At 42.2% G+C, this 22478-nt stretch overlaps 2 protein-coding genes across 14 annotated transcripts in view; one reads left to right on the top strand and one right to left on the bottom strand.

Annotated features, from left to right (window-relative positions):
* Positions 1-2801, top strand: part of LOC115194003 (TGF-beta-activated kinase 1 and MAP3K7-binding protein 2) — a 70499-nt gene extending 67698 nt beyond the window's left edge. For all 10 annotated transcript variants that reach the window (XM_029753236.1, XM_029753262.1, XM_029753253.1 and 7 more), the window contains one exon: positions 632-2801. In XM_029753236.1, coding sequence (XP_029609096.1) covers positions 632-744 — 113 coding nt within the window. In that variant the 3' untranslated portion in view covers positions 745-2801. The remainder of the gene's footprint in view (positions 1-631) is intronic.
* A 187-nt stretch (positions 2802-2988) lies between these two features.
* On the bottom strand, positions 2989-22333 carry LOC115194039 (probable ribonuclease ZC3H12D). Of its 4 annotated transcripts, none has more exons than XM_029753333.1 (6): positions 21840-22333; positions 7813-8319; positions 6119-6258; positions 5331-5565; positions 4901-5007; positions 2989-4345 (listed from the first exon to the last, which is right to left on the bottom strand). In XM_029753333.1, exons 2-6 carry the CDS (start codon positions 8139-8141, stop codon positions 3312-3314), a joined length of 1845 nt encoding a protein of 614 aa, XP_029609193.1. In that variant the 5' UTR covers positions 8142-8319; positions 21840-22333; the 3' UTR covers positions 2989-3311. The 4 variants fall into 4 exon arrangements, with proteins under 4 accessions (XP_029609193.1, XP_029609183.1, XP_029609210.1 ...); XM_029753323.1 differs by having other exon boundaries at positions 7813-8367; positions 21840-22332; XM_029753350.1 differs by lacking the exon at positions 21840-22333 and adding an exon at positions 21747-21833.
* Positions 22334-22478: the final 145 nt, after the last annotated feature.

The following is a 22478-nucleotide window of genomic DNA, read 5'->3' as shown; positions in this document are numbered from 1 at the left end:
TATAAACGAATGATATATACCCATTGATTATTGAAGAATATAACTTATTGTCCTCAGGAGCTTAGTTCAACTGTTATACCCCATCAGAACCCAAAGAATAAGCTTGTTTTACTCCAATGTAAACAAAGTACATGTAAACAAACGCTGTAGTCTCAACATGGTTAAATCTATCATGTTAATATCATCAATGGTCAGTACTTGCATCCATAGCTCTGTCTATGAATTTGAGAGTGGTTGTATTTCTCCAGGCCCATCCCTCTGCTTTTTACTGAAAAGGGCGGTGAAAACGCATTGTTATTGTTTCAACTGCGGTTTGCCCCTTTAATCATTTTCTTGTGCAATACACATCCTGGAGGCTAAAAGAACCACAGTGATTCAGCAACTACCAACAACTGCCAACTCAAATCATCAGTGGTGCAGTGACAAAATCCCCGTTTTATTGCTGAAAAACAAACCAGCACATTGATTGACACATTGAATCACCCTTGACAGTCTGAGCCCACATTGATTGATGTTCATTGCCTGCAGCTGCCTGTGTGTCTGTGTGTTTATCTCTGTAGTCTGTTGGGTGACTAACGCCTCTTTCTCTCCCTCTCTCTCTCTCTCTCTTTCCCTCCCTCCCTCTATCCAGAGTCAGACCAGGAGGAAGACGAGGGGACGCAGTGGAGCTGCACGGCCTGCACCTTCCTCAACCACCCCGCCCTCAACCGCTGTGAACAGTGCGAGTTCCCACGGCACTTCTGAGCCACAAAGATGCCGACAATACCCAACACCCCGCTCCACTTTTCCTTGAGAGTCAAAGAAACTAGATTTGAAAGGTTTTTCTTTTGCTAGTGGTAAGAAAATGAATGGACAGGGTTTGTAGTTTTTTCCATTTTGGGCCTGTTTCTTTTCCCCCCTCCTCCGAGGTTTGTAGAATGCTGAAGGCTTGACTGGATAGTGTTTACAGGTTGTGTTACTTTACTTAGCCAGCAGAGTTGGATGATACCTCACCTTGGAGTCTCTGCATGCGTGGGGTCACCCCCCCCCCCCCCCCCCCCCCCTCCCCCTGCTCAACGCTCGACGGGCGACTTTACCCCTGGGGATGCCTCGCTGCTTCCTTATACAGTATTATCGGTGTCCTGCAGTGTGAGGGCACACACACACACGCACGAAAACCAACATAGGTGCCAATGTGCCTTTGCTGATTTGTGATGGCCTAATCAGGAATGGGAACTTTGGTCAGCTGTCACCTCACACCTGAAGGGAAAACTAACAGACTACTTGTGGACTATTTGTTTGGTTGCTGTTTCTATAGGATGGCTGGGGGAAACTCACAGTGTTATTACTGCCACCAAAACTTGCCTCTCGTTCACCCTGTAGTGTCCTTTATCAATCTCTTCAATCTACAGTAAAAAGAACGGAAAATAAATTGCATGCTTTATGTGTACAGTACATAGAGGGAGGAAATACCCTTGAGCTTTTTACTGTACATCATTTTAGAATGTGCCTTAAATGCCTTCTTCCTCACACTATGAAACACTTGTATTTCCTGTAAGTATAGCTTTATAGACTTTATTAACTTTGTTTTGTCTTGTTTTGTTTCCATTTTCTTTCAAACCAATAAGCACAGTGTCCCTTTTAAGCTCTTTCCTTGATTTCTGTGAGAATTTAAGTATCGTGTAAAAAAGGGGAGCAGTTGTATGAAAACTCTGCAGTCCTGAAGCTTCGTTCACTCAGTCTGTTGTTCATCGCTTGTGTAAATGCAGAATTTCCTGTGTACGATCTGCAGATGCAGCAAAATCGAAAGATGGACGACTTTTCTAGGATGCCAGAGCTCTTGGACTAGTGAAAAAAGCTCCGAAGCAGAATGACATCTTATCTGACAACTGGAATGTAGGTTTAATATTTGGGGACTTTTACACCTCAGCATCACGAGACCCATGAATTTTTCAGTTCATCCTAAAACTTGCATCAAAATAGAAGCTTTCAAATCAGATGGAAGAAAAGACTTTGGTAATTGTATTAAGGTGTTGTCTATGTACAGCTTGGTGGAAGGCAACTGTTTCCTGAGGGCTTTCAGAATGAGAGTATTTTGCTATGCAGTATAAATTGGGTTTTCTAGAGTGTTCCAAAGATCAGGATGAATATGTTTTAAAGTATTCCTGTTTCAAATCAGAAGATATTTATATAGGTATGTGCCTTATCATATCTCCTCCTGGCCAGAAGTTTAGAATATATCCTCCAAAAAAAGACGACAAGGACAGTGCCATCTTTACATTTCTAGTAAAGTGAGACAAAATGGTGACTGTCCTCTTTGTATCTTGTTTTTATTTGGTTTAATTTGTCCTGTGAAGCTTTTGTTTGATGAGGATGGTTTAAAAGTTTACCATTGTAATGATTTTACCTTAATTGTGGAGTAGTTTATTATTCTTTGTGAAGTTTTTTACATGTTGCCTTACATTAATGCCTTAGATTGGCATTTGTATTGATTATCTATGCAGTCACAAATCAAGATTCATTTTTTTTTTTTTTATCCAAAGCTTAGTATAATGTTAAAAATACGATTAGGTGGAAGCTAAATTCTTTGTTGTCTCTCTTAAGCACTTATGTCATATTTTTTTCCTCTAAAACCCCCAAAGAAACCCAGTTTTCAGCTTTATCTGCAAAGCTCAGTGTGAAGAGTCAGTTCATACTTGTTTTATTAATAAAATAAAATAAACTAATTTGGATATCTAAAGTGTTTTTGATTTTAGCTGGGAAAACTGTCTTTGTAACAGATAAGTTATTTGTAAAAAAAAATAAATCTATTCTGAAATTCTGGATTTCTTACTGGATATTCTACATGTTGATTCCATTCCATTGGTTGTTGGCTTGTGGTGAAGTGATGACAATTGTCTTTGGATCATTTCTCCTCACTCCAATAGATGGCAGTAGAGACCTAAAATAGTTAGTACGATAAAGTGCAGGGAGCATGGCCGTGTGTACATGAGATGGATAATCAGACAATTGCCAATGACTTATGTTTAATATGGATAAGAAGCATGACAAGGGCAGTATTATTCTGCATACCATACAGGTCAACATCCATTTTGTCTGATAGCTTCCCTCAGTTTGAGGCTACATGATAAAACAACACATGCTGCTTTGAATATATTTAAGTCAGTGCTAGATTCAAAATGAACTAGCATCATTCAGGAGACAGTAGTGCATTGCACTTGACATACATAACACATTCAGCTCAGATTGCTACATTTCAAGCTTTCCTCCTCTAGTCTGCTGAGGACTACTGTGTTTAATGCTTACAGAGAAATGATCACAGGTCTTGCAAGTTAGAAAGGAATGTGGCTGATTCGGAACCTCTGAATCAGAGGCACCAGCTCTGACATATTGAGGGTGTGTGGGTACACACTCATCACATAGTCTACCATGCTGTGGGGGAAGAGGGTGCTGAGCTGGTTCTTCACACTCCTCCTCTGCTCACTCTCTGGAGCTTTACCTCCATTGGACCTGGTCATCCCCGCCCTCTCGCCAGAGAGGCCCTGTCCCGGGCTGTGTTCTGGGAGGCTGTGACTCTGCCTTTGTGGGGGAGGACTCTGGAAGTACTGCTGCTCTGTGAAATGGATATGGTTACTGTGAACAGCATAGGAGCACTCTCCTAGCTGTGGCTGGAGATGTTGGTGTCTGTACATGCACGGGCTGCACTCAAAGCTTTGTGAGTTGTCACAGGCACACTGTGGCAGTTTTTGGGGGGCATCCCAGGCCAAGGAGGGTCCACCCAGGCTGAGCCTCTGTTGGTTGCTGGCGTGGCTGTGGCTGCTGGAAGTGCTGGAAGGGTAGAAGTCCCCACTACGCTGGCTGCAGTTGGCCACCCCACTGCTGTAGGTGTAGGACACCACTGGCCCCTTAGTGTTGTTGGTCTGGTCCTGGACATAGAGTCTGGACAGGGAGGGTTCCAGGGAGCTGAAGGCCTCGTCAGTGTCTGGGCTGGGGCAGAGGCGGAGGCTGGATCTGTGGTGTAGAGCTGGGCTGCCTGTTTTTCTCTGGCTGGTGAACTGATCGCTAAGCGAAGCCCTGTGGGAATGGGAATGCTCTTCTTTTATAAGGGGAGGCGGTGTGGATAGATATCTGTATTGATGAGTAGTAGTTAGATCCAGCTCATAAGGGGACGTGTAAATGTGGGCCTCCTGGCTGACTTCCTGGATCAGAGCAGGGCTGGGGCCTGAGGGGAGAAATGGCCTCTCCCTGTCTGTTTGAGCAGTAGGTTTGCTCTTGGCTCTCAGCTCATCTGCCACAGACAGCTGTGATTGGTTGGAGCGCTCTGGGTGGTAGAACTTGCACTTCACTCCGTAAGTACACTTCTTTCCTGGAAAGAAACAAATAAGGAATATTTATGGGCTTTCAAAACACGGCTTGCAGACGTACCATGTATCTCTTTAAAGAGACTGTCAACAAGGATGTGTGTCAGTCTGAGTGCACTGTAAAGCCCTCTCTCCCCCCCTTCTCCAGTACTGTAAACACACTTAGCAAGGCAAACAAAAATAAGGTCTGGTCTCCAGCCTGTTTTTGATCCCCTAGGTACACGGTGGAGTGCTATGAGGGCGCTTTGTCCTCCCCGGACAGGAATAATCCCAGGCCTGCCGTTTAATCTAAAGCTCTATTATCCTGGGTGTTGATAAAAAGGCCTTTTGTTTGTGAGTGGTACTGTGCCTTGGAGTGGAGCTGCTCTCTTATGGCCAACAGACAACTGACAGGCAACCAAATAAAATCCCAACTGACCCAACTGCTAATCACAAACTCGAAATCAAATCCTGCTCAGCTGGCTCATATTGGATGAGTTACAGTCGAAATCCTCCCCCCAGATAAATGAGAAAGGAAACTGAAAATAAAAGTGTGTATTGTAAAAAAAATATCTACCAACCATACTGGCAATGCTGCTGCTTGTTTTCTGGGGTCCACTGCTTTTTCATCAGAAAGTTGTCAATCGTTGGGCCGTTCCTTCCCAGAGGATCATCTGGAGGCATGAACCTCGAATATAAAGTCATAGAAAGACGATGTAAGCATGATGGTCAAAACTCTTGGAAGTCATGCCTTTGTTACAGATCTATCATATGTTTACAAGCTGGAGTGATTTTGTAGGTGGTGGAACCATCTCTCGTACTGTATCCCTGTCCCCAACCCCAATTTAAAATGGTTTATATCCTCCTTATAGGCCCTGCATCAGGTACCCTCGTAGATGTTAAGGGCTTGTAAGTAAGCGTTTCACAGCAAGGTTGTTGTATTCGGCGCATGTGACAAATACAGTTTGATTTGATTGGACCTTTGCTGAGCGATTCAGTGTTGGGACTCACTTGTCATTGGCAAAGCTGTACATCAACAGCCTTTCCTCTATGAACGTCTTCCACTCTGGCTTCTCTATCTGCAGGTCTCTGTAGTTGTCATTGGACACAACGATGCCATCGGACTCGTAGGCCAGTTTGACGATGTAGCGGTCGTCGTAACACACCACTCTCTTCCCGTTGACGCAGCGTGACGGGGTGTACACCAGGATCGTCCTCTTCTCCAGCTCATGGAGGATGTGCTGATCTGCAGGGCCAAGCGACAAGAGGTTAGGGTTTCACGGAGTTGATGGATCATATGTCAACCATTAACAAGGCATGGTCTGTGTCCCAAATAGCACATTTTTTCCCTATTTAGTGCACTACTTTTGACCTGAGCCTTTTGACCAAAGCCCTATGGGCCCTGGTCAAAGGTAGTGCACTACATAGGGAAAAGGGTGCCATTTGGTCCGAAGACATGGTGTGAACAACAATTCTCAGTTATAAAAGACCATAAAGAAGATTGAAACCTGGACCATTAATGTCCCTTACGAAAAAAGATTGCAGTCAGAGTGCAGTATAACAGCAATATGCTGCAAATACTGCGTCCGTACTGCAGTCATTTTGCAGTGTAACTGCAGCTACAGTGCAGTATAACTGCAGTTCAACTGCAGTTATTCTGCAAAATACCACAGCACTTGTACTGCAGTTTCAAAACTAATCTGTTTTGTAAGGGAATGTAGATCTCTGTGTGTTGGTGACCGTTAGCTCCACAATGCCATCTAGCCCTGGTCAGACAGTATAACAGGTGTGTGTCCTACCTGTCATGGGGGCCTCGGGACTGGGCTGCTCCTTCCTCCACAGGGGCACGAACACAGTGATGTCACGAAGACCCCTCTCCAGAAACCACCTGACTGCCAGCAGCAGCCCCCGGCATGAAAACACTTGCTTGTTGCCATGGCTACAAAGACAGGGGCAGAGTATGAAAATTAGCTTCCTTTTTTCACTTCTTAACAGCTGTCACGTCTCTTTTCCCTTCTCAGAAAGCCTGTCAGCCGTGTGACCCAACTACTCCAATTCATGTGAACTCTTTTGCAGAACCACAGCAAAGAGACTGTTGTGTGTCCTTCAATCCCAGAAACCAGTCTTAAGGGAGAACTATCTCCCCAAATGACTATAAACTGGAATAACAGGAAGTCTCAGAATCTCTGTGTGCCTCTTCAACAACACTATTCTGTACTTAGAAAAGCTTGGATAAGATATAATGTTACACTTATTTAACCTTGTATGACAGATGTGAGCTGCAGCATCCTGTATAGTAGTGGCGTGATGTCTCCAGCAGAACTTTAGATAGGTCTAAGACCTGTTGTGTGGAGGCCTCAAAGGGCCTGACTGACAGCAGCTCACTGGGTAAATAGAGCAATCAACCATCAGGAAGTGGTAGGCAGGTTTGCACCAAACATAAGACCTCATTGTCTTTTTAAAACCACTGGGGCACCGAACCCAACAACAACACTGGCACAACAATGGTGTTATAGAAAATACACAATGATTAGTAGAAAGATGTCCTTTGCTTAGAAAGTTCAGACAGTGTTTTGGGTTGAATTGTTTTCTCTCCAGTCAGACAGAGACCTTTAGGTACAAGGAAAGTCAGGACATGAGGAATCAAAGGTGGCTTTGTAAGCAAACTGCACAGTCACTGAGATTTCTGACAAAGGGGTGAGTATGAGAGGAGTGACTGTGCCTGAGAAGTAGAAACCTTCAAAGTTCAGCAACAGTCTCCTCCAAAAAGCAGATCTAATTCAAGACGAGTGATCTGTGTCAGAAAGAAATTCTCAGATTTATGAGAAGTGAACATGTTGTTTTGTTCCTCTCAGTTTCTGCTGTAGTTTCATCCCCTCCCTCCATCACCTGTTGATTATCTCAGAGTATTTTTAGATTGTTTTTTTTCCTCACTATTGTTATAGCATATCTGTTGCTATTGATCTATAGCCAATTGCCATTGCATCTGAATACGAGTTACTCATGCGGAAGCCAAAGGTCATCCTCTCATACACCTGTGGTCACCTGCCAGCCACCGCAGATTCTTCTGAAATTCACCTCAAAGCATCGCCCTCTCTCACTTCCCTCTCTATTAATGAGGAAGCTTGCGATGAGTTGGTCTGTGAAGTGAAACTGGAGTGGATATAGCATTCAGTTACTGGCACGCAATGGTAACACCGTTATTTATACCTCAGTGAGGAACATCTGCCAAGAATAGGACAAGTCAGGTAGCCGCATAAAGTAAAAATGAAAGGAACATTGACATACTACTTCACATGTTCTCTATGGGGGCAATGTACCGTGACAATACAGGTACTGTCCGTGACCAGATAAATCCCTATGTGTTGTTGTGTTTTTTTTCCATTAGTACCTACATTACTTTCATTTGTGCCAGCATTTCATCCAGTACTCTGTCTTTATCCATCTAATGCTACAATCCCTATAGTCCTAAATGGAGGATCAGTACACTCACCTCATGGCCACATTGCTCCCATCAATGACCACTGGTCTGAATCCCCCAGTGGGATCCCTGTCTGTAGCTGAGCTGGGCCGCAGGGGCTGGCTGGGCTGGGGAGAGCTGCAGCCTCGGGGGATCAGCTGTGGGCTGGAGTAGGCTGAGCGGCTGGCTGGTATGGATGGGGTGGTGGTGGTGGTAGTGGGGGTCTGGCAGGTCTTGATCAGCTCCTCCAGTATGTCGTTGGTCTGGGCGTCATGGCGCAGGCTCTCCAACACGCGCACAATGTCACTGTGGGAATAGCCCAGCTTGAGGAAGCGCTCCACTTTTCCATGCTGCTGGTCCATGCTGCTGGTCCTTAGCTCAGTTAGGCTTCCTCCCTCAGTTCTGTCAATGTCTCTAAGTAGTCTAGGTGTGCTCCTTCCAGGCTCCTGGCAGGGCTCTGTCTGTTGGGGAATCCTCCTCGCCTCCCTTTTCTATCATTTCATCATGGTTTCCACAGCAACAGTGTCAGTTTTGGAAGATCTGACAGGTGCAGAAGAGGCAAGGGTTGAGGTGAGGCATTCTCTGGTTCTGTAAACACAGGAAGTGTTCATGGTGGAGTCACAGGGACTTTTAGACACTTTGAATGTGGTTAGACTGGCAGCGATAGAATTGGCTGCTTGCGCCGCCACAGCCTCATGATCACACACGCACGTCATAACAGGTCGAGAAAGCCCCTGTAGTCTCAGGCAAACTTAAATAAAGCCCTGCTCTAATGCTTTCATTTGGCGTCTGATACCGGTGGTGTCCGTTGTCATAACAAATATACACCATTGGAATCATTGAAGATGTTTGTCTCAAAACAGAAATGTTTTATGATATTTGTTTTGCAAATACTTAACACTAACCCAGTCAGACATCTTCTGAAGATAATCTGGAAAACCCTAATAATTATTTTACACAGTGACTGCACTAATGACTGGGAGGGTGAAAAGTGACATACCTACCATACAGGTTCACTCCACCCTTTACCTTCTATTCTGGTTCCGGAATGTGCATAACTCTAAGAATAGCAAGAAGTTGTTAACAATATTAAGATCATGTGTATTTTACACAGATTGTAGACAGTGAACCGTGAACAAGCACTCAGTGAAACTCCTTATCTCTATTTTAGCATGTGAAGTTACACTTGTATGCACACATACAATTGTTAGGCCTTATGTGAAATACCATCCACACCCATAATTTGTTCCTTCACAGCACCCTTTCATCCTGATTGCATTTGACTTTGAAAGGCAGTGGTGTTATCACTTTGATAAGAGACGTGTTTATTGCCTCATGGATAAAGAGGAAGTAAATGTCAGGCTAAGACAAACATTGCCATGTTTTAATATACATTCGAACAAAGAAGCATACCATGCCAGATAGTCATCTACATGCACAACCCTTGAGATAACAAGTTGAAGATCAATTTACGTTAAGGTACCCTTAATGGTACACTGCATGTGAGAAAGTGAGAACAGTGTTGATGATCTTATACCTCGTCACAGCTTGAACAATCTGCATCTAACCACATCCCCTCATACCACTTCATCTCAAACCAGAAGACTCATTCTGCACCAGACTAGACACATGCCGACTTAATTTGTATTTTTTTATTTCAACTTTATTTAACTATGTGCTATTTACAGATGGGCTGTATACAGGTACAGTGATCGGTAAGCTGCTCAGACAGCTGATGCTTAAAGTTAAAGAGGGAGATATAAGACTCCAGCTTCAGTGATTTTTGCAATTCGTTCAGGTCATTGGCAGCAGAGAACTGGAAGGAAAGGCGGCCAAAGTAAGTGTTGGCTTTGGGGATGACCAGTGAAATATTCCTGCTGGAGCGCGTGCTACAGGTGGGTGTTGCTAGGGTGACCAGTGAGCTGAGATAAGGCCGGGCTTTACCTAGCAAAGACTTATAGATGACCTGGAGCCAGTGGGTTTGATGACGAATATGTAGCTAGCGCCAGCCAACGAGAGCATATAGGTTGCAGTGGTGGGTAGTATATGGGGGTCAAAAGTTTTAGAACACCTACTCAATCAAGGGTTTTTCTTTATTTTTACTATTTTCAACATTGTAGAATAAAATTCAAGACATCAAAACAATGAAATAACACATGGAATCATGTAGTAACCAAAAAAGTGTTAAACAAATCAAAATATATTTGAGATTTGAGATTCTTCAAATAGCCACCCTTTGCCTTGATGACAGCTTTGCACACTCTTGGCATTCTCTCAACCAGCTTCATGAGGTAGTCACCTGGAATGCATTTCAATTAACAGGTGTGCCTTCTTAAAAGTTAATTTGTGGAATTTCTTTCCTTCTTAATGTGTTTGAGCCAATCAGTTGTGTTGTGACACGGTAGGGGGTATACAGAAAATAGCCCTATTTGGTAAAAGACCAAGCCCATATTGCATGGTCACTTTAACTCTACCTACAGTGGGGGAAAAAAGTATTTGATCCCCTGCTGATTTTGTACGTTTGCCCACTGATAAAGAAAGGATCAGTCTATAATTTTAATGGTAGGTTTATTTTAACAGTGAGAGACAGAATAACAACAAAAATATCAAGAAAAACGCATGTCAAAAATGTTATAAATTGATTTGCATTGTAATGTGGGAAATAAGTATTTGACCCCCTCTCAATCAGAAAGACTTCTGGCTCCCAGGTGTCTTTTATACAGGTAACGAGCTGAGATTAGGAGCACACTCTTAAAGGGAGTGCTCCTAACCGCAGCTTGTTACCTGTAAAAAAGACACCTGTCCACAGAAGCAATCAATCAATCAGATTCCAAACTCTCCACCATGGCCAAGACCAAAGAGCTCTCCAAGGATGTCAGGGACAACTGTAGACCTACACAAGGCTGGAATGGGCTACAAGACCATGGCCAAGCAGCTTGGTGAGAAGGTGACAACAGTTGGTGCGATTATTCGCAAATGGAAGAAACACAAAAGAACTGTCAATATCCCTCGGCCTGGGGCTCCATGTAAGATCTCACCTCGTGGGGTTGCAATGATCATGAGAACGTTGAGGAATGAGCCTAGAACTACACGGGAGGATCTTGTCAATGATCTCAAGGCAGCTGGGACCATAGTCACCAAGAAAACAATTGGTAACACACTACGCCGTGAAGGACTGAAATCCTGCAGCGCCCGCAAGGTCCCCCTGCTCAAGAATACATATACATGCCCATCTGAAGTTTGCCAATGAACATCTGAATGATTCTGAGGACAACTGGTGAAAGTGTTGTGGTCAGATGAGACCAAAATGGAGCTCTTTGGCATCAACTCAACTCGCCGTGTTTGGAGGAGGAGGAATGCTGCCTATGACCCCAAGAACACCATCTCCACCGTCAAACATGGAGGTGGAAACATTATGCTTTGGGGGTGTTTTTCTGCTAAGGGGACAGGACAACTTCACCGCATCATTTGACGAGGCCATGTACTGTCAAATCTTGGGTGAGAACCTCCTTCCCTCAGCCAGGGCATTGAAATGTGTCGTGGATGGGTATTCCAGCATGACAATGACCCAAAACACACAGCCAAGGCAACAAAGGAGTGGCTCAAGAAGAAGCACATTAAGGTCTTGGAGTGGCCTAGCCAGTCTCCAGACCTTAATCCCATAGAAAATCTGTTGAGGGAGCTCAAGGTTCGAGTTGCCAAACGTCAGCCTCTAAACCTTAATGACTTGGAGAAGATCTGCAAAGAGGAGTGGGACAAAATCCCTCCTGAGATGTGTGCAAACCTGGTGGCCAACTACAAGAAACGTCTGACCTCTGTGATTGCCAACAAGGGTTTTGCCACCAAGTACTAAGTCATGTTTTGCAGAGGGGTCAAATACTTATTTCCCTCATCAAAATGCAATTTTATAACATTTTTGACATGCGTTTTTCTGGATTTTTTTGTTGTTATTCTGTCTCTCAATGTTCAAATAAACCTACCATCTTTGTAAGTGGGCAAACGTACAAAATCAGCAGGGGATCAAATACTTTTTTCACCCACTGTACATGTACATATTACCTCAATTACCTCGACTAACCAGTGGCCCCGCACATTGACTCTGAACCGATACCCCCTGTATATAGCCTCACTATTGTTATTTTACTGCTGCTGTTAAATTATTTTTTACTTTTATTTTACATTTTTTACTTATCTATTTTTTACTTAACACTTCTGTTTCTTAAAACGGCATTGTTGGTTAAGGGCTTGTAAGTAAGCATTTCACTGTAAGGTTGTATTCGGCACATGAGACAAATAAATACAACAGCTCAAATAAGCAAAGAGAAATGACAGTCCATCATTACTTTAAGACATGAAGGTCAGTCAATACGGAACATATCAAGAACTTTGAAAGTTTCTTCAAGTGCAGTCACACAAACCATCAAGCGCTATGATGAAACTGGCTCTCATGAGGACCACCACAGGAAAGGAAGACCCAGAGTTATCTCTGGTGCAGAGGATAAGTTCATTAGAGTTCCCAGCCTCAGAAATTGCAGCCCAAATAAATGCTTCATTGAGTTCAAGTAACAGACACATCTCAGCATCAATTGTTCAGAGGAGACTGTGTGAATCAGGCCTTTATGGTCAAATTGCTGCAAAGAAACCACTACTAAAGGACACCAATAAGAAGAAGAGACTTGCTTAAGCCAAGAGACATGAGCAATGGACATTAGACCCGGTGGAGATTTGTCCTTTGGTCTGGAGTCCAAATGTGAGATTTTTGGTTCCAACTGCCGTGTCTTTGTGAGACACCCAGTGTGGGTGAACGGAGAATCTCCGCATGTGTATTTCCCACCGTAAAGCATGGAGGAGGAGGAGTCATGGTGTAGTGGTGCTTTGCTGGTGACACTGTCTGTGATTTATTTAGAATTCAAGGCACACTTAACCAGCAAGGCTACCACAGCATTCTGCAGCGATACACCATCCTATCTGGTTTGGGCTTAGTGGGACTATCATTTGTTTTTCAACAGGACAATGACCCAACACACCTCCAGGCTGTTTAAGGGCTATTTGACATAGAAGGAGAGTGATGAAGTGCTGCATCAGATGACCTGGCCTCCACAATCCCCCAACCTCAACCAAATTGAGATGATTTGGGACGAGTCGAACCACAGAGTGAAGGGAAAGCAGCCAACAAGTGCTCCGCATAAGTTGGAACTCCTTCAAGACTGTTGGAAAAGCATTCCAGGTGAAGCTGGTTGAGAGAATGCCAAGAGTGTGCAAAGCTGTCATCAAGGCAAAGGGTGGCTATTTGAAGAATCTCAAATATAAAATATATTTTGATTTGTTTAACACTTTTTTGATTACTACATGATTCCATATGTGTTATTTCATTGTTTTATTCTACAATGTACAAAATAGTAAAAATAAAGAAAAACCCTTGAATGAGTAGGTGTTTATATTACTCTTACAGAATTTCCACGTGGGTGAGGATATTGGAAGTTTAATTAAAGCCTATTGGATGATAACTGGTTTTTACCTTGGACAGAAGAATTTATAACAGACTATTTCCGACATAACATAGGTACAGCAGATCCCCTTAATGTATGGGACACTTTTAAATGTGCCTTTAGAGGCCATGCAATTCTACACTCATCTCTAAAACAAAAGCAATTTAGGTCAAAAGAGTCCATATTAACAAAAGAAATAGAAGGACTAACAGATAGATAGCAATACAACTGTACCATAGAGACACAGAATAAGTTAGAGGCAAAACAAAAAGAAATGGAGGAACTTGTTCAAGAAGATCAAATGTAAAATGAACTCAGCAAAAAAAGAAACGTCCCTTTTTCAGGACCCTGTCTTTCAAAGATAATTTGTAAAAATCCAAATAACTTCACAGATCTTCATTGTAAAGGGTTTACACACTGTTTCCCATGCTTGTTCAATGAACCATAAACAATTAATGAACATGCACCTATGGAACGGTCATTAAGACACTAACAGCTTACAGACGGTAGGTAATTAAGGTCAGAGTTATGAAAACTTAGGACACTAAAGAGGCCTTTCTACTGACTCTGAAAAACACCAAAAGAAAGATGCCCAGGGTCCATGCTCATCTGCGTGAACGTGCCATAGGCATGCGGCAAAGAGGAATTAGGACTGCAGATGTGGCCAGGGCAATACATTGCAATGTCCGTACTGTAAGAGGTCTAAGACAGTGCTACAGGGAGACAGGACGGACAGCTGATCGTCCTCGCAGCGGCAGACCACATGTAACAACACCTGCACAGGATCGGTACATCCGAACATCACACCTGCAGGACAGGTACAGGATGGCAACAACAACTGCCCGAGTTACACCAGGAACGCACAATCCCTCCATCAGTGCTCAGACTGTCCGCAATAGGCTGAGAGAGGCTGGACTGAGGGCTTGTAGGCCTGTTGTAAGGCAGGTCCTCACCAGACATCACCGGCAACAACGTCGCCTATGGGCACAAACCCACCGTCGCTGGACCAGACAGGACTGACAAAAAGTGCTCTTCACTGACGAGTCGTTGTTTTGTCTCACCAGGGGTGATGGTCGGATTCACATTTATCATCGAAGGAATGATCGTTACACCGAAGCCTGCACTCTGGAGCGGGATCGATTTGGAGGTGGTTGGTCCGTCATGGTCTGGGGCGGTGTGTCACAGCATCATTGGACTGAGCTTGTTGTCATTGCAGGCAATCTCAATGCTGTGCATTACAGGGAAGACATCCTCGTCCCTCATGTGGTACCCTTCCTGCGGGCTCATCCTGACATGACCCTCCAGCATGACAATGCCACCAGCCATACTGCTCATTCTGTGCGTGATTTCCTGTAAGACAGGAATGTCAGTGTTCTGTCATGGCCAGCGAAGAGCCCGGATCTCAATCTCACTGAGCACATCTGGGACCTGTTGGATAGGAGGGTGAGGGCTAGGGCCATTCCCGCCAGAAATGTCCAGGAACTTGCAGGTGCCTTGGTGGAAGAGTGGGGTAACATCTCACAGCGAGAACTGGCAAATCTGGTGCAGTCCAGGAGGAGGAGATGCACTGCAGTACTTAATGCAGCTGGTGACCACACCAGATACAGACTGTTACTTTTGATTTTGACCCCCCCTTTGTTCAGGAACACATTATTCAATTTCTGTTAATCACATGTCTGTGGAACTTGTTCAGTTTATGTCTCAGTTGTTGAATCTTGTTATGTTCATACAAATATTTACACATGTTAAGTTTGCTGAAAATAAACGCAGTTGACAGTGAGAGGACGTTTCTATTTTTGCTGAGTTTATTATAAAAAATAAAGCGAACTGGATGGAATATGGAGAAAAATGCCCCATATTCTTTTTTAATCTTCAAAATAGAAATGCTACCAAAAATGATTTACTGAAACTAATAACGGAGTCACCCATGATTCACTAAAGAATATTTTGAAAGAGGAAGCATGTACTTTAGCATATGTTTTCGTTTCAGTCTCCTCCATCTCCACTAACCGAAGTTAATTCTATGGATTTTTTTTCTATTAATAATATAAAATTAACAGCTGCACGGAAAGACTCATGTGAAAGCCAAATTACAGAGGAAGAACTTCTTGATGCTATTAAAGCCTTTAAGTCTGGGAAAACTCCAGGGCTGGATGGCATACCAGTTGAGGTATACCAAACCTTTGTTGATGTACTCAGAGGACCATTACTAATATGTTTTAAACACTGCTATAAAAATGGTAGATTATCAGATACTCAACAAGAAGGTCTGATTTCATTATTCCTCAAACAGGAACCAAGTGGTAAATCAAAAGTTCCAGTCCGTTTCACTCCAGCCCCTTACACTTCAGTGTTGTGATGCAAAACTTCTAGCAAAATGCATAGCGCAAAGAATTAAAAATGTATTGTCGGATATTATTCATCCTAATCAGACAGGTTTTTTGCCAAAGGGCACCTAAAGGACTCTCAGACTATGAGAAACAAGAGTCTCTGGTCGGATGAAACCAAGATTGAACACTTTGGCCTGAATGCCAAGTGTCACGTCTGGAGGAAACCTGGCACCATCCCTACGGTGAAGCATGGTGGTGCCAGCATCATGCTGTGTGGATGTTTTTCAGCGGCAGGGACTGGGAGACGAGTCAGGATCGAGGGAAAGATGAAGTGGAGCAAAGTATAGAGAGATCCTTGATGAAAACCTGCTCCAGAGCGCTCAGGACCTCAGATTGGGGCGAAGGTTCACCTTCCAACAGGACTACGACTCTAAGCACACAGCCAAGACAACGCAGGAGTGGCAAGTGTAGTGAGTAAAGGGTCTGAATATTTATGTAAATGTGATATTTCTGTTTTGCAAAAAATTCTAAAAACATGCTTTTGCTTTGTCATGATGGGGTATTGTGTGTAGATTGATGAGGGGGGAAAACAATTGAATACATGTTTGAATAAGGCTGTAACTCAACATGTGGAAAAAGTCAAGGGGTCTGAATACTTTTAAAATGCGATGTATATCTAGGTTATATTTTACTTTCTAACACTAGGATATGTAGTTTCTATTTTGAAGGACTTCAAATGTATCAATGGATGTTTTAGGTAGGCAATACATAGGTTACTGTAAAATATATTAGAGTTTTTCTTGGTATAGAAACACCATAATATAAATTAATTGAATTAAGCTAAAATATCAGAAATAAATGATAAACAATAAAGGCCAGTATCAGCTTATTTTCTTAAATAAAAGGGAATAAATAATCTCAAACTGCAGTGGTCAAATTATTTGCGCACAGAAGCAAGCACTAACAAGCATCACATGTGCATTAAGTGTGGGAAATGCGCCCTACAAATTAAATATTATTATTATTAATATAAAGACAGAAAAATACACACCTAAAAGCTTTGTTACATAAAGGGATATTAGTGAGATTCGGGAATATAACCATAATACAAACAAGACGAAGGAGAATGGGATATGTTTGAAAAGTATACATTTAGATTTGATTGGAGAAAGAAAATAAGTGGGCCCTCGGATCATGACTCAATACTGCCATCTGCAGGAAGATAACAAGATTCCAACATACCATAGTACTCTATTACACTTAACTAGGAACCTGCACAGAGTCCAGTAGGACAGTGTCACCAGGCTGCATAGTCACAGGCCCACACTTCACCACTGTTTAAGGGAATACACAGCTGTCCTTGATTGTGAGCTAGAATTCAATGTTGAATGAAATGTGTGCGACACAAGAGGTAAACAACGGTTTTCATCAATAGAATGAATGTAGGGAGGTAAGGTGATATCATAAGGGCATAGCCACGGGAAGTAGTTTTTTTGGGTGGAGGAGCTGCATTTGTATGCTAATACAGGACTAGTTAAGGCCCAGTGCACTATATTTGTGAAACATTTTTATTTGAGTGTTCACCAGCATTTGTAACTTGTGTCTCATAATTCTCTGTACAAAACAGTTGATCTGAAAATAGAAATGTCCTTGTTTTTGAAAGAAAAAAAAATGTATCCATTAATATAACATCAAATTGACCAGAAATACAGTGTAGACATTGTTAATGTTGTAAATGACTATCGTAGCAGGAAACGGCTGATTTTTAATGGAATCTCTACATAGGCGTACAGAGGCCCATTATCAGCAACCGTCACTCCTGTGTTCCAATGGCACGTTGTGTTAGCTAATCCAAGTTTATCATTTTAAAAGCATAATTGATCATTAGAAAACCCTTTTGCAATTATGTTAGCACAGCTGAAAACGGTTGTCCTGATTAAAGAAACAATAAAACTGGCTTTCTTTAGACTAGTTGAGTATCTAGAGCATCAGCATTTGTGGGTTCGATTACAAGCTCAAAATGGCCAGAAACAAATAACTTTATTCTGAAACATGTCAGTCTATTCTTGTTCTGAGAAATGAAGGCTATTCCATGTGAGAAATTGCCAAGAAACTGAAGATCTCGTACAACGCTATGTACAATTCCCTTCAGAGAACAGCGCAAAACTGGATCTAACTAGTACAAAAAATAATAATAATGAATGTATGAAATGAATTGAAATGTATGCATTCACTACTGTAAGTCGCTCTGGATAAGAGCGTCTGCTAAATGACTAAAATGTAAATGTAAATGAAACTAGAATAGAAAGAGGAGTGGGAGGCCCCGGTGCACAACTGAGCAAGAGGACAAGTACATTAGAGTGTCTAGTTTGAGAAACAGACGCCTCACAAGTCCTCAACTGGCAGCTTCATTAAAAAGTACCCACAAAATACCAGTCTCAATGTCAACAGTGAAGAGGTGACTCCGGGATCCTGGACTTCTAGGCAGAGTTGCAAAGAAAAGCCATATCTCAGACTGGCCAATAACAATAAATGATTAAGATGGGCAAAAGAACACATACACTGGACAGAGGAACTCTGCCGAGAAGGCCAGCATCCCGGAGTCGCCCCTTCACTGTTGATGTTGAGAGTTGGTCCCCCCTTCGCTGCTATAACAGCCTCCACTCTTCTGGGAAGGCTTTCCACTAGATGTTGGAACATTGCTGTGGGGACTTTCTTCCATTCAGCCACAAGAGCATTAGTGAGGTCGGGCACTGATGTTGGGTGATTAGGGCTGGCTCACAGTTGGCATTCCAATTTATCCCAAAGGTGTTCAATGGGGTTGAGGTCAGGGCTCTGTGCAGGCCAGTCAAGTTCTTCCACACCGATCTCAACAAACCATTTCTGTATGGACCTTGCTTTGTGCGCGGGGGCATTGTCATGCTGAAACAGGAAAGGGCCTTCCCAAACTGTTGCCACAAAGTTGGAAGCACAGAATCGTCTAGAATGTCATTGTATGCTGTAGCGTTAACATTTCCCTTCACTGGAACTAAGGGGCCTAGCCCGAACCATGAAAACAGCCCCAAACCATTATTCCTCCTCCACCAAATTGTACAGTTGGCACTATGCATTGGGGCAAGAGAATATACCTGTAATGAGTAGGTGTGTCCAAACTTTTGACTGGTACTATATATATATACAGTTGAAGTCGGAAGTTCACATACACTTAGGTTGGAGTCATTAAAACTCGTTTTTCAACAATTCCACAAATTTCTTGTTAACAAACTATAGTTTTGGCAAGTCGGTTAGGACATCTACTTTGTGCATGGCACAAGTCATTTTTCCAACAATTATTTACAGACAGATTATTTCACTTCTAATTCACAATATCACAATTCCAGTGGGTCAGAAGTTTACAAACACTAAGTTGACTGTGCCTTTAAACAGCTTGGAAAATTATGTCATGGCTTTAGAAGCTTCTGATAGGCTAATTGACATAATTTGAGTCAATTTGAGGTTTACCTGTGAATATATTTCAAGGCCTACCTTCAAACTCAGTGCCTCTTTGCTTGACATCATGGGAAAATCAAAAGACATCAGCCAAGACCTCAGAAAAACATTGTAGACCTCCACAAGTCTGGTTCATCCTTGGGAGCAATTTCCAAATGTCTGAAGGTACCACGTTCATCTGTACAAACAATAGTTCGCAGGTATAAACACCATGCGACCACGCAGCCGTCATACTGCTCAGGAAGGAGACGCCTTCTGTCTCCTTGAGATGAACGTACTTTGGTGCGAAAAGTGCAGATCAATCCCAGAACAACAGCAAAGGACCTTGTGAAGATGCTGGAGGAAACCGGTACAAAAGTATCTATATTCACAGTAAAACGAGTCCCATATCGACATAACCTGAAAGGCCGCTCAGCAAGGAAGAAGCCACTGCTCCAAAACCGCCATAAAAAAGCCAGACTACGGTTTGCAACTGCACGTGGGGACAAAGATCGTACTTTTTGGAGAAATGTCCTCTGGTCTGATGAAACAAAAATAGAACTGTTTGACCATAATGACCATCGTTATGTTTGGAGGAAAAAGGGGGAGGCTTGCCAGCCGAAGAACACCATCCCAACTGTGAAGCACGGGGGTAGCAGCATCATGTTGTGGGGTTGCTTTGCTGCAGGAGGGACTGGTGCACTTCACAAAATAGATAGCATCATGAGAAAGGAAAATGATGTGGATATATTGAGGCAACATCTCAAGACATCAGTCAGGAAGTTAAAGCTTGGTCATAAATGGGCCTTCCAAATGGACAATAACCCCAAGCATTCTTCCAAAGTTGTGGCAAAATGGCTTAAGGACAACAAAGTCAAGGTATTGGAGTGGCCATCACAAAGCCCTGACCTCAATCCTATAGAAAATGTGTGGGCAGAACTGAAAAAGCGTGTGTGAGCAAGGAGGCCTACAAACCTGACTCAGTTACACCAGTTCTGTCAGGAGGAATGGGCCAAAATTCACCCAACTTATTGTGGGAAGCTTGTGGAAGGCTACCCGAAAAGTTTGACCAAAGTTAAACAATTTAACGGCAATGCTACCAAATACTAATTGAGTGTATGTAAACTTCTGACCCACTGGGAATGTGATGAAACAAATAAAAGTGGAAATAAATAATTCTCTCTACTATTATTCAGACGTTTCACATTCTTAAAATAAAGTGGTGATCCTAACTGACCGAAGACAGGGCATTTTTACTAGGATTAAATGTCAGGAATTGTGAAAAACTGAGTTTAAATGTATTTGGCTAAGGTGTATGTGAACTTCCGACTTCAACTGTATTTTGTGGTAAATAGTTCACTAGTTACTTATTGCACCATTTTCTTTCTCCAATCAAATAAAAAAATTGCACAATAGATATTACAAGAAATATCAACCTTTTTGAGAAGTAGCATCCACACAAGGGAGCAGCTTCTTCTCAATGTATTTTTTAAACTGTAGACTTTTCAAATATTTTTCCTTCTCCTTTCTGTTGTTTATATTATGGCTATATTCCCACTAATATTCCTTTATGTAATTAAGCTTTTACATGTATATTTTTCTGTCTTTATAATAAAAGTCCTATTTAATTTGTAGAGTGCATTTGCCACACTCCATGCACATGTGATGCTTGTTAGTGCTTGCTTCTGTGCTGCAAATCAAGTGACGACTGCAGTTTGAGATGATTTATTTCCTTTTATTTTTGAAAATAATGAGATATTGGCCTTTATTATTTAGGATTTATTTCTGATACAGTGCCTTCAGAAATTATTCACACCCTTGACTTTAATTTTTTTGTGTTACAGCCTCAATTAAAAATTGATTAATTTGAGATTTACTCCATTTACCTCACAATACCCCATAAGGCCAAAGTGGAATTATGTTTTCAAACATTTTACAAATTAATAAAAAATGTAAAGCTGAAATGTCTTGAGTCAATAAGTATTCAACCCCTTTGTTATGGCAAGCCTACATACGGTCAGGAATAAAATTAATTGCATTGACTCACTCTGTGTGCAATAATAGTGTTTAACATGATTTTTGAATGACTACCTCATCTCTGTACCTCACACATACAATTATCTGTGAGGTCCCTCAGTCGAGCAGTGAATTCCAAACACAGATTCAACCATAAAGATCAGAGAGGTTTTCCTATTCGAATCCTTGGACTGTGCATTTGCATTTTGTTTCAATTTACCTCTTTATTTAGGTTGATGGCATGACGTTGAAACAATGACTTTGAGTCAAACATACCATTTTACTATCAACATTGAAACAAGGTCAAATAACCAATGTCTGATATTCAACATCATTTCTACGTGGAATTTTCAACGCAATTTCTATATACACAGTACATAGTTCTGATGATTATGCTGAAATTAAGATTGATGCAACAACCTGTCATTCAGGTTAAGTCAATGTATTGAAGTTGAAGTTTTACCCTAATTTCAATGTTTACAATGCTGTTTGAAATGAGATGAAAACAGAACTGGCTGATGACTGTGTGCCCAGTGGGTAATCTCTTTAAAGCACGCAAATATACTGTATATCAGGAAGACACGTAATCCAAATGAACAATCACAGAAACAAAAACGAAAAAAAAAATGACATCGTCTCTAAGAAGTTACAAACATTTACCTACTGTAAACCCTTGCAGCTCAACAAGATTTGGAGATTGGATGCTTATTTTGCTCTCTCTCTCTCTCTCTCGCTCTCTCTCTCTCTCTCTACTTACTGTCGTGGTGGTTAGAAGGAGCATCAGCCTGCTTGTCTGGTAGAGAGCCTGTTGCTGTGTGAATGAGAGAGCCACCTCGGTCACGTTGAGAGACAGGACCTGTGTGTACTGTTTTTATTCATATGAGGAAGTCTCCTGAGACTTTACTTAGACCATTGCCAGCAAGGAAGCAAAAGACAAATGCAGTCATTTCACTTCCTCATTGTAGCCCCATGCAGAGTTTTGGCTAGAAAGCTTGTTGTATATGAGCCCAGAGGGTTTTTCCCCTTTCTCTGTTCTTCCTGGTGTGGCGTTACAACACAGTGGGTCTCCTTGAGACTTAATAGGGGAGAGTGGGGTAAGTTGAGCCATTTTTTACATTCCGCATCACTACATGCTTAGAAAAAAAGGTGCTAAATAGAACCATATAGGGTTCTTCGGTTTGTCCCCATAGGGGAACCCTTTTTGGTGCTAGGTAGAACCCTTTGCAAGGGGTTCTACCTATGACCCTCTATGTAGGGTTCTACCAAAAAACATTTAATTATCTAAAGGTTCTTGCAAGAATAACCATTTAACTTTTGGAGGTTTCTTCCTAGAACTGTCTACGAACGGTTCCACCAGTCTTATTAGCATTTAAAATGACATTCTTTATGACAGTAA

This window comes from Salmo trutta, chromosome 1 (assembly GCF_901001165.1).
Source record: "Salmo trutta chromosome 1, fSalTru1.1, whole genome shotgun sequence".
Taxonomy (NCBI): Eukaryota; Metazoa; Chordata; class Actinopteri; order Salmoniformes; family Salmonidae; genus Salmo; species Salmo trutta.
The sequence above is the reverse complement of the archived record's forward strand: the minus strand, read 5'-3'. Positions and strand labels throughout refer to the sequence as shown.

Bases quoted from the DNA above. Each gene is read 5' to 3' on its own strand.
- LOC115194039 (XM_029753333.1), bottom strand. From the start codon at position 8,141: ATGGACCAGCAGCATGGAAAAGTGGAGCGCTTCCTCAAGCTGGGCTAT. The intron at 6,259-7,812 runs GTGAGTGTACTG...CTGTCTTTGTAG, and splicing joins GGGAGCAATGTGGCCATGAG to CCATGGCAACAAGCAAGTGT. The intron at 5,566-6,118 runs GTAGGACACACA...TTGGCCCTGCAG, and splicing joins TCCCGAGGCCCCCATGACAG to ATCAGCACATCCTCCATGAG.